The following is a 12,572-nucleotide window of genomic DNA, read 5'->3' on the forward strand; positions in this document are numbered from 1 at the left end:
TTGAAATTGAGCGGCATGTGATAAACAAAATGCAAATGTCTCATAAGTGTAACCACAAAACAATAAGTGCAGAAACGTAAATAATTGCAACATGAAAATAATGACATTATGAGTGAAAGTGCAATTAACAGAGACTCCTTGTACAAATTACAGATCAACAACTAAATTACAATATAGGTTACTACTGGATATTGCAAAAATCATCTACCCTTGTTTCTATGTTATTCTACCCATCAGTTTTCTGCAAGGTACTGTAACAGTTACATTTCATGGGCAAACCTCCTATATTTGTTTACATAATTAAGAAAGTAGATGGTGTAATTAAATGGGTAATAGGTAGAGAAAAGTAAAGTGAACCGGGGCCCAAAATCTGGCAGGTTTTGTTGGCTTTTTATAAGCTTGCGTCCGTTTTCCTTCACTCTACTATTTTCCAGATAAAGAAACAAATGTATAATTTAGTTTTTTTGGGGTGAACTACCCCTATAGTGTAAGTTCTGGTATGGTATTAACTATTGAGGTCTGAGAGCCATCTCACTTGTATTTCTACTGTATGTCATGATCACCTGTCCTGAGGTTAATTTGCTGTGCAGCTTTGTGGTAAGGAAGCACAGTGGGCTCTGGTCGGGCGACCCTTAAAGGACATCAATAATGAGCGGGTGTACGAGTGCACTTCTGGGTAGACATAGACGCGTGTCTCGGTGTGTCCAGGGAGGACGGCTAATAAGGGTTTAAAAGCCACAACTGTCCACACCGCCCCTTAGCAGGCCACCAGCTGTCTTTCCTTTCAGAAAGCACCCTGATTCCCTCTGACAGAACAGATCACTGATGGCAGGAGACCACAGGGGGCAATAGTTATGTTAGCATAGCACAAACAAAGCACCACCGCACTTTATCAAATTAGTCCTGCTGGTTAATTAAAGTCTTACGGTAAATATTGGGCTCATCTTTCTTTCTATCAAAAAGCCAGGAAAAAAGGGAGGAAATACTTCAACTTGATTTATTGATGGAAATTGCGATGTGACGTCTGGCAAACAACATATAAATAACTTAAGGGCCATCTTAAATGCATTCCCATGAAATTTTTAGTGCCACTGTAATATAAGCCACTACCTGTCATGAATCCCAAATAACCTTGGCTCTATCCTCTTAGTTCAGCCCAGTGTGCCTCATCCCTTATTACTGGCCTGACAAGGAAATGTTTACCCATCCGACAAGAGACAAGCCATTTCATAGTCAGAAAAAGCAATTTCACCTGACTGGAGTAGCACACTATGTCCCCATATCCTTGCTGGCTATAATTTTGTTGTCATTTTGTGTGCTGTGATAGCATCATTGAAGTGACAGTACTGGGCATTTGGTAAAGTCCCTAAGCTGGTGCTCACTTTCAGGCTTTTTCTCTCCTTGTCATTCACATTGATTAGATTAGACCCAGGTGGCAAACAGATTTCTTTGGCACAACAATAAAAATGGTGATACAGCTCTCTAAAAAAGAACATTGTTTTATGCAACTGAACATTGCAAAGTAGGTGATACTACACAGCCATGTTCTATAATTATCCAATTTCTTATTCTTACAGATTATCTCAGGATGTCTCTAATGGAGTCCTGGCCAGGTTGTAGCAGTCCAGGTTCTCCAAAGACCATGAGCTATTTTTACCATATGGCTCCAACAACATGTTTGACAGATTGTGGATACACTGTCATATATATTGCCCATATAGCATACAGGTAAATATATTATGTTGTTTTATTTATTTATTTTTTGCTCTGAATATAAATAGCAATAACCACTGTTCTTAACACAAATAGGGAGCCAGTGCTTTAAGCTCAGCTGGTCAATGGAGGGTTTGTGCAAGGCAGAAGGCAGAGTTCCTAACCTGCACAATACCTCCCAGAGGGACGAGGTTGGCCACAGGCATGGCAAACCAACCCCCTCCTCTTTGGTTATGTCCACTAGCTAGCTGGGCCAATAGGAACAAGGTACTTAGGCTAATAAACAGGCACCAGAGTACAAGGGGGAAACAAACTGAGGTGCTGCACGGTTGATTCAACAATTGGTTTGTTCAGGGGAAAAAGTCCTGTTTGCTTATTAAAGATCAGTGATGGAAGTGAACCTTAATCCTGTAATGAGGAGAGTAGAGGGTGGCCTCTCCAGCTTGGGCACAGGCAAGCCTGTGCTTGCATGTTTCACAGGAATAGATTGCCGGACCCTATAGCCCTACAGTAATGACCTCTCTTGTTAGCTTCACAGATGCATGACTGTTCATTAGAGATACAAACCCGTTCACTTCCATATACCCACCATAGAGATAGTCCTTGGTTTGGCTCCCTTAAACTTTACTACCCTTAAATTATAATATGCACTTCTGCAAGTTTATGAAAACATATTATAGCTAACCAAATCAGGTAAGTTATACAGTGAAGTGACAATATCTGAAAAATATTGTTTTACATAAATTCTGTCTAATTAATAAAGGTCTTAAAATCATAAAAGTGTCTAATTAGCATGTATCAAACCACACCATTTGAATAGGAAAAATGTGTGACTTGGTAATACTCCTAATAATAATAGTCCTTTAAGTTAAACATGAATGATGTGTTTACACTGCAGGCCATGGCTGCAGCCACTACAGTCACTGACTACTGTCTGACTGTCTGACTGATGACTGTGGCATGACAGGCCTCAATATGCAGCCATTGCAACTTCTAATCATTCTAACAATAATCTTTATCAGTTTCCAAACCAACAAAGTCCTGAAACTAACAATTTCATCACACTGCAGTGAGGACTTCAGATGGTTTGTGAAAAGTCTAATTAAATGGTGGAAGATTTTATTTCTTCTTCTACTTCTTTTCCATTTTTAATTTTTATTGTTTGAATTCTAGCCAGTGACAAAAGAGAGACATAATTTAATCTCAAAACCATTACATAACCATGTAGGTGAAATTGTCAGACATCTCAAAGAGACCTGCAACCCTCTGACATCAAAATTGAACCTTATTTTATTATATCATTGCATGAAATTCTTTCTAGAAAAGAAGACTTTAAACAAGTCTTAATAATGATAGCTAAATATATACAGTTAGACCTGATATGGATAATGATGGTATGTTATGTATATACTGTATATATGAGGATATACTGTATATCCTCATATATATCCATGATACCATCCTACCATCCTGCTCTGCTTTCTTAGGCCTATAGTGGTCACTCATAAAATAGATATCAAAAAATGGCTCAAATTCTTCTTATACTTCTTAAAAGAAAAAAACGTATTTGATCAATTGTATTGCAGTGATTTTTAAACAATATCCCAAAAGGCGGTTTTGGACTTTTCCTTTCTGTTTCTATTTATTTGCTGGAGCATCTCCTGTTATCAGTGCACTGGTTCATAACTTTAGGGCATCAAATATTTATCAGCACTGGGACTCATAAACACATCTTCAGAGGGACGCCATGATTTCACGCTATATCACAAACATTTTAAAGCATCAGATGCACTGCCTGTCATAGCCTGTCATTTTTGGTGTGTTAATAATATATCTTCGTTTCTCCGGTAGACATACTTTGGCACTCATAGCACATAAATAGGTAAATAACGCAGATAAATAGGTAAATAACGCAGATGATGCGGCCAACCTATCATAGAAAATCCATTTCTTCACAATCAATTTTTTTTTTTGACAAAACATGTCTTTTCTTGTTTATATGCATTCGAAGAAATACACAGCTATAAAGTAGTTACTTTTATCAGATATATGCAATCTCTGAAAACAAATCACTTTGCCCACAGCGCTCCTCAGATTGTCCTAATTAAGAGCTGTCTAATTAAATTACTGTCTTCAGCTAACCAATGGCAATACTTGTTTCATTAGCAATGCAGAGAGAGTGATGGAGAGAAAATCCTTCCTGATTGCAGGATGGTGTCAATTGGCTAATTTGCTGCCTTCGACAAAGTACCTCAAACCATAGCAAGGCGTTTTCATAGCATTAGATTAGATAAGGCGTGTGCGAAAGCTTGTGATATAGGTTGAGCTAATAGTAGTTTGCTATCGAGCTATGCAGGTCGAGAATTGCATCTCGCCAGCGAGTGATCTCTCCAAGAAATTTATGAATGTGGGCAGTGGCTTTCCAAGCTCCGATGGATCTGAGCTCTCGTTGCAGGACCATCCTATTATATCTGCAAGTGACAACCTGGAGAGAAGTTCACCTCTGAAAAAAAACTCTAGGGAGATGACGAATCAGTCAGAGGCAGACAATTTTCCCGACTCCAAGGACGCATCAGGGGACGTCCAGAGGGGCAAACTCTCTCCTGATCTTCACGGAGTCTCTGACATCCGTCACAATTTCGATGGATCTGCAGGAGAAAGGTGTATCTTTTCTCCATCTAGCCAGCCACAGTCAGTCTCAGCAGCTCCAAGTGCCATGTTCCCTTATCCGAGTCAACATGGACCAGCGCACCCGGCTTTTTCTATTGGAAGTCCCAGTCGTTATATGGCCCACCACCCGGTCATAACTAATGGAGCTTACAACAGCCTTCTGACCAACACTTCTCCGCAAGGCTACCCAGCAGCGGGCTATCCTTACGCGCAACAGTATGGACACACTTACCAAGGAGCGGCTTTTTACCAGTTCTCCTCGGCGCAAGCTGGACTGGTCCCGGGCAAAGCGCAGGTGTATTTGTGCAACAGGGCCCTGTGGCTTAAGTTTCACAGACACCAGACAGAGATGATCATCACAAAGCAAGGGCGGTAAGTATCCATACAGGCGCATCTATCAAACGCGTGCGTAAATATGAATCAGTAGATTTTGTTCTGCTATGTGAAGCGTTTTATCAAAAGTTAATCTTGTAACGCTTCATTAACGTCAAATACCATTTTCCCCCAAAATAAAACAAAATATGATAAAGGCCTTTTGGTATTACACTAAGGCAAATTGCTTGTACATAATTATCATGTCGAGAGGGGGAATCAAATCAAAATGTTCTGCGGTCAAAACAAATACACCATTTATGATATTATGACAGGTTATTACATTACTGATGAATAAAATAACAGATTCTAAATGTGCTTTCATTACTTTCCCACAGACGAATGTTCCCCTTTTTAAGCTTCAACATTTCTGGCCTTGACCCTACCGCTCACTACAATATATTTGTGGATGTAATACTTGCTGATCCAAATCACTGGCGATTTCAAGGAGGCAAGTGGGTGCCATGTGGAAAAGCAGACACAAATGTAACAGGTATTGAAATTTAAACATTACACAACTAATAGCGTTCAACCCTCGGCTATCAAGAAATGTTTCTGTTTTTTAGTTGACAGTGTTCAGTTTGTGACTACAGTACGTGGTTAGACGTTTTAGATAAAAAAAAAAAATCTTCGTGTCACACTAATTTCTGTGTAGTGTTTAACCATGTATATTTTATTTTATTTCTCAGTTCTCCACATATTCTCGTTTCTCTATAGGAAATAGGGTGTACATGCACCCGGACTCACCAAATACCGGTGCGCACTGGATGCGTCAAGAAATATCATTTGGAAAGCTGAAGCTTACAAACAATAAAGGTGCCTCCAACAACACGGGGCAGGTAGTGCAACATCAAATTCACTGTTTCACTGACAGACTTTAGTATTTTCTGATATTATTCTGTAATAGAAATTGGAAAAGTGTAATGATTTCACCCATTACTTCACATCCATTACTTGTTGATTGCGCAGTTATTATTTCTATAGTACACATTTTGAGGGATGGTTTGCTATCTGAGAATTATGATCGTGCTGGTTTTATAATTTATAAAACAAAAGCTATTGTAAGTTCCAATGGCCTGGATTAGTTTATCATCAACAAGTCAAAGTTTGAATGTGTGATTTCTGAGATGCTTCTTTTTTTTTTCTTCTTTTTTTTCTTCTCCAGATGGTGGTCCTTCAGTCTCTCCACAAGTACCAGCCCAGGCTCCATGTGGTGGAAGTAAACGAGGATGGGACAGAGGACACGAGCCAACCAGGAAGAGTACAGACTTTCACCTTCACAGAAACACAATTCATCGCAGTCACAGCTTACCAGAATACCGATGTAAGACGATTTAACATTTGACAGCTATATGCTGCAGAAACTGTTCATCCTTACAAATCATGTAGTCTCATATCCAGTCTTAATATTCTCAGAACAAGAGAAAAATTCAGCCTATCGGGTGAGATAATTCAGCAATTTTCTAGAAATAAGTGTCAGTTATCTAAATGATCAAGCCCATGTCTTATAGGCAGAATGGTGTGGATCACTGCACGGGTATCAAGAAAAGGACTAGAGAAAATTCTTGAAACATTTGCAGAATTTCTCACTCGTTTCAATAAAAAAAACAAATGAAAGACTCAATACTAGATTGCATAAATTGTCAGGATTGTCATTATCTGCAGCGTGCTGAGCTCCAAACACACACCTTTGTCGCTCTAAAATCATCAATGTATTATTTTTCCACAGATTACGCAACTGAAAATTGACCACAATCCTTTTGCTAAAGGATTTCGGGACAACTATGACACGTAAGAGATTGTTTTTCCTGTGATAATGCTTTTTAGACTTTCCTTCGATATTAATCTAAATATGATATTATGTGTATTATTCAATAAGGCTATAGAACGATTTAAAGCAGGAGACTGTTTTTGAATTGTCCAAAGTCGAATGAACAATCAGGTTATTTTTTATTAATAAGACAAACTCATCCCCTTATCACACTGCTAAATAATCATTAGATAACAGGTGGGAATTACAGGAGGCTTATTATAGAGAGACGTATGCCTATGTAAGATGATAAGAGCTTATAAAAACAACAGGGGATATTCAAATTTGCAGTTGGCAAATTATATATATTTTATGTTAAATAATTGTCATATCATAGGCCGAATAATATTGTAATATCAAATGAAGACAAAGCTGTTGATAATTCATATTGCAGGGTTTGTATTCATTGATCACCGCGCTCCGTTTTTTGGGCCTGTTCCTGCTTTTATTTGTTGTCAGTATCTGCAGAAATGTCCATCTTAACGAGCCATTTAATTTAGCGTTGAGTAATGAATTTTGCTTGCCTTAAAACAAATGAAAAAAATCTGCCAATGCAGCGAGATCATTTGTTTGCAATGCAGTTACACCTGTTTCGATATTTTTATTAACAAGTGGCAATAGGCCCATGTGGAAATAAGAGAAATGATTCCAGTAGTATCAAGATAATTTCACTTGATTCAAAGAAATTCTTGCAACAAGGGAATTATCTCACCCCAATGGCAGATTTATTTTTTTTCACTTTTTTAAGAAACACAAGATTTTAAGACTCTATATTAGACTAAATAACTTGGTGAGATGGCCTTTTTTTGATTTGCCTTTTTTTTTTAACTGGCTATAGCCTACGTTTGTAAATTGTTTGTCTGTTTTCTCTCCATCTTTTCAGTGTCTACACAGGTTGCGACATCGACCGCCTAACTCCATCACCGGGTGACTCTCCGCGTTCACAGATCGTGCCGGGGGCGAGATATGCCATGCCTAGCTCTTTCCTGCAGGACCAATTTGTCAGCACTTACGCCAAATCTCGCTTTCACCCTGGCGTGGGGACTGGTCCTGGCACGGAGCGCAGCGTCCCACTCGGCAACAGCTTGCTATCCCCGCAGCAAACCGAGGAGCCCACTGTTGCCACCCCCCCACAGCGATGGTTTGTCACCCCTGCCAACAACCGACTGGACTTTGCTGCCTCGGCATACGACGCCGCCGATTTCGCCGGTAACGCGGCCACCTTGCTGTCCTACGCAGCGGCCGGAGTGAAGGCTCTTCCCCTGCCGGCTGCGGGCTGCTCCAACCGGCCTCTTGGCTATTACGCAGACCCGTCGGGCTGGGGAGGACGCACGCCGCCGCAGTACTGTAGTGTAAATAGTAAATCCAGCACGGTCTTTCCCTGCTGGCCCGCTAACTCTGTCGGCGGCAGAGCGGGCACCAACTACCTGGCCGAGGATGGAGACGCCATCCCCACGGAGAGATCCCCGATCGGCGGCTCCGAGGAGACCAAACCCAAAGACCTGTCAGAGTCGAGCTGGATAGAGACGCCGTCCTCCATTAAGTCAATTGATTCAAGCGATTCTGGTATCTTTGAACAAGCCAAAAGGAGAAGAATCTCACCGTCTGCCACGCCGGTTTCAGAAACTGTGTCCCCGCTAAAATCTGAGATGTTGGCACCGAGGGAGTGTGAGAAAAATTGCACAAAGGACATTGGTTACTATAGTTTCTATCCTCATAGTTAAAGAAATGGCGTGAAACTGTCTGTCTTTCTTTCTTTCTTTCTTTCTTTCTTTCTTTCTTTCTTTCTATCTATCTATCTATCTATCTATCTATCTATCTATCTATCTATCTATCTATCTATCTATCTATCTATCTATCGGTCAAATAAAAAAAGATGGGACTATCATCTCCACAGTTAATGGCCAAAGTGTAAATTCTTCCAGTATTGACTTATCAATTCTTTAATGGGATGGGGAGTTGGGTACTTTATTGGTTCCATACTTTTTAGTCAGAAAACACTGTAATTATGAATATAATGTACATAATATTTGGTGATAGTGACTGGATGTACACAACTGGACTGAATTTGATTCCTAAGTAGATCTATGACTTATTTGATAATGTTTAAAAAAACGCAAACCCTCTTCTGTTAAGTAGCCTAAAATGTTAGTAAAAGATATTGAGAATCTATACATAATATGTCCTCGTGTAGCATATACTGGCATAATAATCTCGGTCAGTGAAAAACTATGTATTTTGTACTTTATCACAGTTGTAGGCTACCCAAATGTAAAAGTTGATGACGTAACCATAATAACATCAATTCTAAATTCATGATAGATGTTTTGTAAAGAATTTAGCAATGTTGATAATGTAGACTTAGGATCATTTTTATTTGAATTGGTTATTTTTCATAGCCTTCATGCTATGCTGTTTGTGACAACTTCTGTATCTGCTGTAATGTGATTGAAACATAATAAAAGATGTTAGCATCAGGGCACGTTGCCCTGAGAATGTAGTTATTCAATATCATATTAAGAATGATTTGCATCTGAATTGTCTTAATTAAAGCAGGCTAACGTTTCCTGTGGCCATTTCTTCATGAGCAGCTCATGTGGAGCGTCTTCAGCAGCTCAGGGTGACGGTTCAGCAGGGCGGGTCATGTGAAGGTGCTCCAAAACTGATCCAGGAATCCCCAGGCGTTCTGGAGAGGAATAGTTTAATCTCACTATAATTAAATTCACTAGAAAGTATACCAATTAGAGGATGTGTAAGAATGAATCGTGTTTTACACCACTGTAATCTCCCCACATGCAGTGTAAACATTTATCAGGAACAACATAAATCTTCCCATATGAGCGTGGGAGACTAAATCTTATCAAATTGGAGTGTTGATCCGGGCCATGAAAAAAAAATTGAGACCCCCTGCTTAACAAAAATAAAAATAAATAAATAAAAAATTACGGATCCAAGGGCATAATGTGAGAATCCCACGTGACAAATGTGCCGCAGCCACAAAAAGGTCAATTAAAGAGAGCAGAAAAAACAATGGGAGACTGATAATGGGTAATAAATGGAGCTATAATGCCTGGTATTTTTTATCAGTCGATGTGTAACTTTCATATCCGCGATAGTTAAAAGTGATACAAGTGATTGTAACCAACACTTCACAAATTCACAAAGGAAAAGCACCTCGCTAAACTGATCTGTAATTTCTTTGTGGTAGATGTCTGACTCAACAATAAGGATTGTCGCAGCCAACAGCGTTCACTGCATGATAAAAGTACCAACATTTGGTTGGAGTGGCATTGTCATGTCTTCTGCCAAGGAATCTAGGAGGGTGACAACTTGAAACTTTTTGTCATAGTTACACACAACAGACTAATTGTCAAGTTGCAAGTTTTCTGTTCGGTTGCCAAAGTAATTGACACAGCAAAACAAGTCTTGATTAAACGTGGTAGTTATTATGGACCAAAACACGGCCAGCCTTGAAGACAGGAGTAGGCTATATAAAATGACCCAGACAAGGATGAATTCTGACATAAACTAGGCCGACACAAAACATAATTTTGTGTAATATTTGGTTATTATGATCCTTTTGCTGCGTATAACCAATTCAAACCTAATCTGAATATTTCCACTCTGCCTTATCATTTGATTTGTTTTTTCAATTGTGCCATTTAAAGTTAATTATATCTAATATCAAATTGAGATGCAGTTATGAATACAGTTAAAGATCTATACAATAATTTGACTTGATGAATATTAAACTCAGTGAGCACTTACATCAAAATTTATACTATGAATGGGGTGCGCACGACTGTCTATGTAAAATCAGGGGGTGTAGTTAATATATATTTAGCCTATCACCGATTGTGTGTGTGCGCGTGCGTCCGTGCGTGTTTGTGCGCGTGTGTACGTGCGTTTGTAAATGTGTATTTGTGTGTGTGTGTGTAAATGCTCACGCTGACAGTCAGTAATAGACCTTCCCAAAGATAAACACCAGATGGCGATAGAGACCTTACTACAATTATACCAGCCTCATCAGATCGAGCTTCTCCTTGGCTGACCGTGTCAGTTAAGGGGAAACAGTGACCTTAACAGGACCCAAACTGCGGTGCAGATGTTAAATGTATGCTGCAAAATTTCAGAGGTGGTATGCTCCAGCTCTACTGAACACTACAAATAGACTAGTAAAAACTTGCTGTGACAAAAATCTAGAGAAAAACATGCAATCAAGAAAACCAACAAAGGAAACACCAGGCCAAGCCTACACCAGAATAAAGTAAGTAGGCTAAGTAACACTTTATTTATATAGCACATTTCTAACTGTGATTACAAAGTGCTTCACAAGGGAACACTAGAAAAATAACACATCAAACAGTAAAATGCACTATTGTATGTTGTATATTTGTATGTTTTAATGGTGTGTTGTGCTATGCGTAATGTAATTACTCTTGTTGTACTTTGGGAGAAGCCAAAGACAAATTTCCACTGAGGTAGACAATAAAGTCAATCAAATCAAATCAAATCAAATAGCAGGCTAAAACAAGGAGAACATTTAGTACAAAAAAATAAAACATCAGACACAATCAAAGAGAGATCCACCATACATTACTCAGTTTAGATCCTGCAGTCTCAGTTGTGCTGTATGTATGGTCATGGGTGGCAGGCTTTCTCCATGCTGCATTCACCGCCCACCCCCCACCCCTTCGCCCCCCCTCCAGCATCCAAATTTGGCCCTCCAAAGGGTGTAAACTTCATCCTTGAGTTCAATCACCTTAACACAAACCCTGTCAGATTAATTTCCAGTGACTGGAGTCAAGCCACAAGCCTTTTAACAATAATAATAATGTAATCCTCTTTGGGAAATTCTCTTTTTATTTGCTGCCCTCCAGTGAGGTCAGAGGTCAGAGGTCAGGGGTCAGTGTCAACTGGGGCCACTGGTAGGGATTCAGTGTCTTGCTCAAGGACACTTCAGCAGGGCGGATGCTTGAACTCAGGTCAAGGACTGTCTCTCTAACCATTAGGCCACCTGCCAGCCCCTCAGTAAGCCACAGTCCGCATGTCCAGCTGCTCCAACAGCCACGCCAAACCATCTAGAATGGGCTAAGTAGATAAAATGTCTAGTGAACATTTGCCCTCAAAGTGATCTGACTTGGTTATTAGCTCATGCCTTACAGAGGATGTGCCTTTATAGTCTGTAATCCTTGAGCTTCAGCCTTTTGCGCTGAGTTTCACAGAGTGTTTATCCAGACAGGAATGGGGCAAGATTTAGGCCTAATGCATCTGGTAGACAGAGTTGCTGCTTTCCAAGTTCATTTCAAGGCAACAGCAGGCCTAAGCAGCACAAGAGGTTGTCTGCAAAGCTGTCACTAGAGTTATACTAGGACAGATAGATATACCAGGCCTTTTCTAGCACAAGTCAGAAAATAGTGGTGTGCCCAACAGGCTGAGAGGAGCAAACAGTGTATGGAGTGCAGTGATGTCTTGAAATCACAAACTTCTTGAAGTCATTATCCTTCCTGAATTTGTGATTATATACAAAAATAACTTAAGGAAACTTACACATTTTATTGAATTTGCTATGTATGAAATGCCCACTGATTGTGTAGAAGCAGTGGTAGGGTGATTTTAGCCCTAGAGACCCATTTATTTGATTTCACGAGGTGCCCAGAAAAGTTAGAGTGAGATATACAAAAATGTAGAGACCCAAAGAAACAGCAGAGCAGAGCATAGGCGGCAGCTCTATTCCCACTAAAATAGTCTCGGTGAGCAGACTGTGCCTACTGAGTCAGATTCTAATAAAAACAATGAAGTAGCCTAGTTATATAACTTGGCAGATCTTTTTTTTTTTTTTTTTTTTACATAACACCTGGAATAGATAGTCTCTGCTTTTCACTAATATACTGTATTCATTGGCAAGCTTTTCACTTTTGCGCCTGAAATAGTTGGTTAAGATTTGAAGTGTGCCGTGTCAACATCAAATGAGATGCGCATGTGTTTATCAAGAGGGATCGCATGT

At 39.7% G+C, this 12,572-nt stretch overlaps 1 protein-coding gene across 1 annotated transcript; it reads left to right on the forward strand.

The window, feature by feature from the left end:
* The first annotated feature begins 4,063 nt into the window (after nt 1-4,063).
* On the forward strand, nt 4,064-8,289 carry tbr1b (T-box brain transcription factor 1b). Its single transcript, XM_071913713.1, has 6 exons — nt 4,064-4,755; nt 5,094-5,248; nt 5,473-5,594; nt 5,921-6,079; nt 6,485-6,546; nt 7,449-8,289. Exons 1-6 carry the CDS (start codon nt 4,064-4,066, stop codon nt 8,287-8,289), a joined length of 2,031 nt encoding a protein of 676 aa, XP_071769814.1.
* Nucleotides 8,290-12,572: the final 4,283 nt, after the last annotated feature.

This window comes from Centroberyx gerrardi, chromosome 10 (assembly GCF_048128805.1).
Source record: "Centroberyx gerrardi isolate f3 chromosome 10, fCenGer3.hap1.cur.20231027, whole genome shotgun sequence".
Lineage (NCBI taxonomy): Eukaryota > Metazoa > Chordata > Actinopteri > Beryciformes > Berycidae > Centroberyx > Centroberyx gerrardi.

Excerpts from the sequence above, each read along its gene's own strand:
- tbr1b (XM_071913713.1), top strand. The coding sequence starts at position 4,064 with ATGCAGGTCGAGAATTGCATCTCGCCAGCGAGTGATCTCTCCAAGAAA. Across the intron at positions 6,080-6,484 it reads CAGCTTACCAGAATACCGAT|ATTACGCAACTGAAAATTGA; the intron begins GTAAGACGATTT and ends ATTTTTCCACAG. Across the intron at positions 6,547-7,448 it reads TTTCGGGACAACTATGACAC|TGTCTACACAGGTTGCGACA; the intron begins GTAAGAGATTGT and ends CCATCTTTTCAG.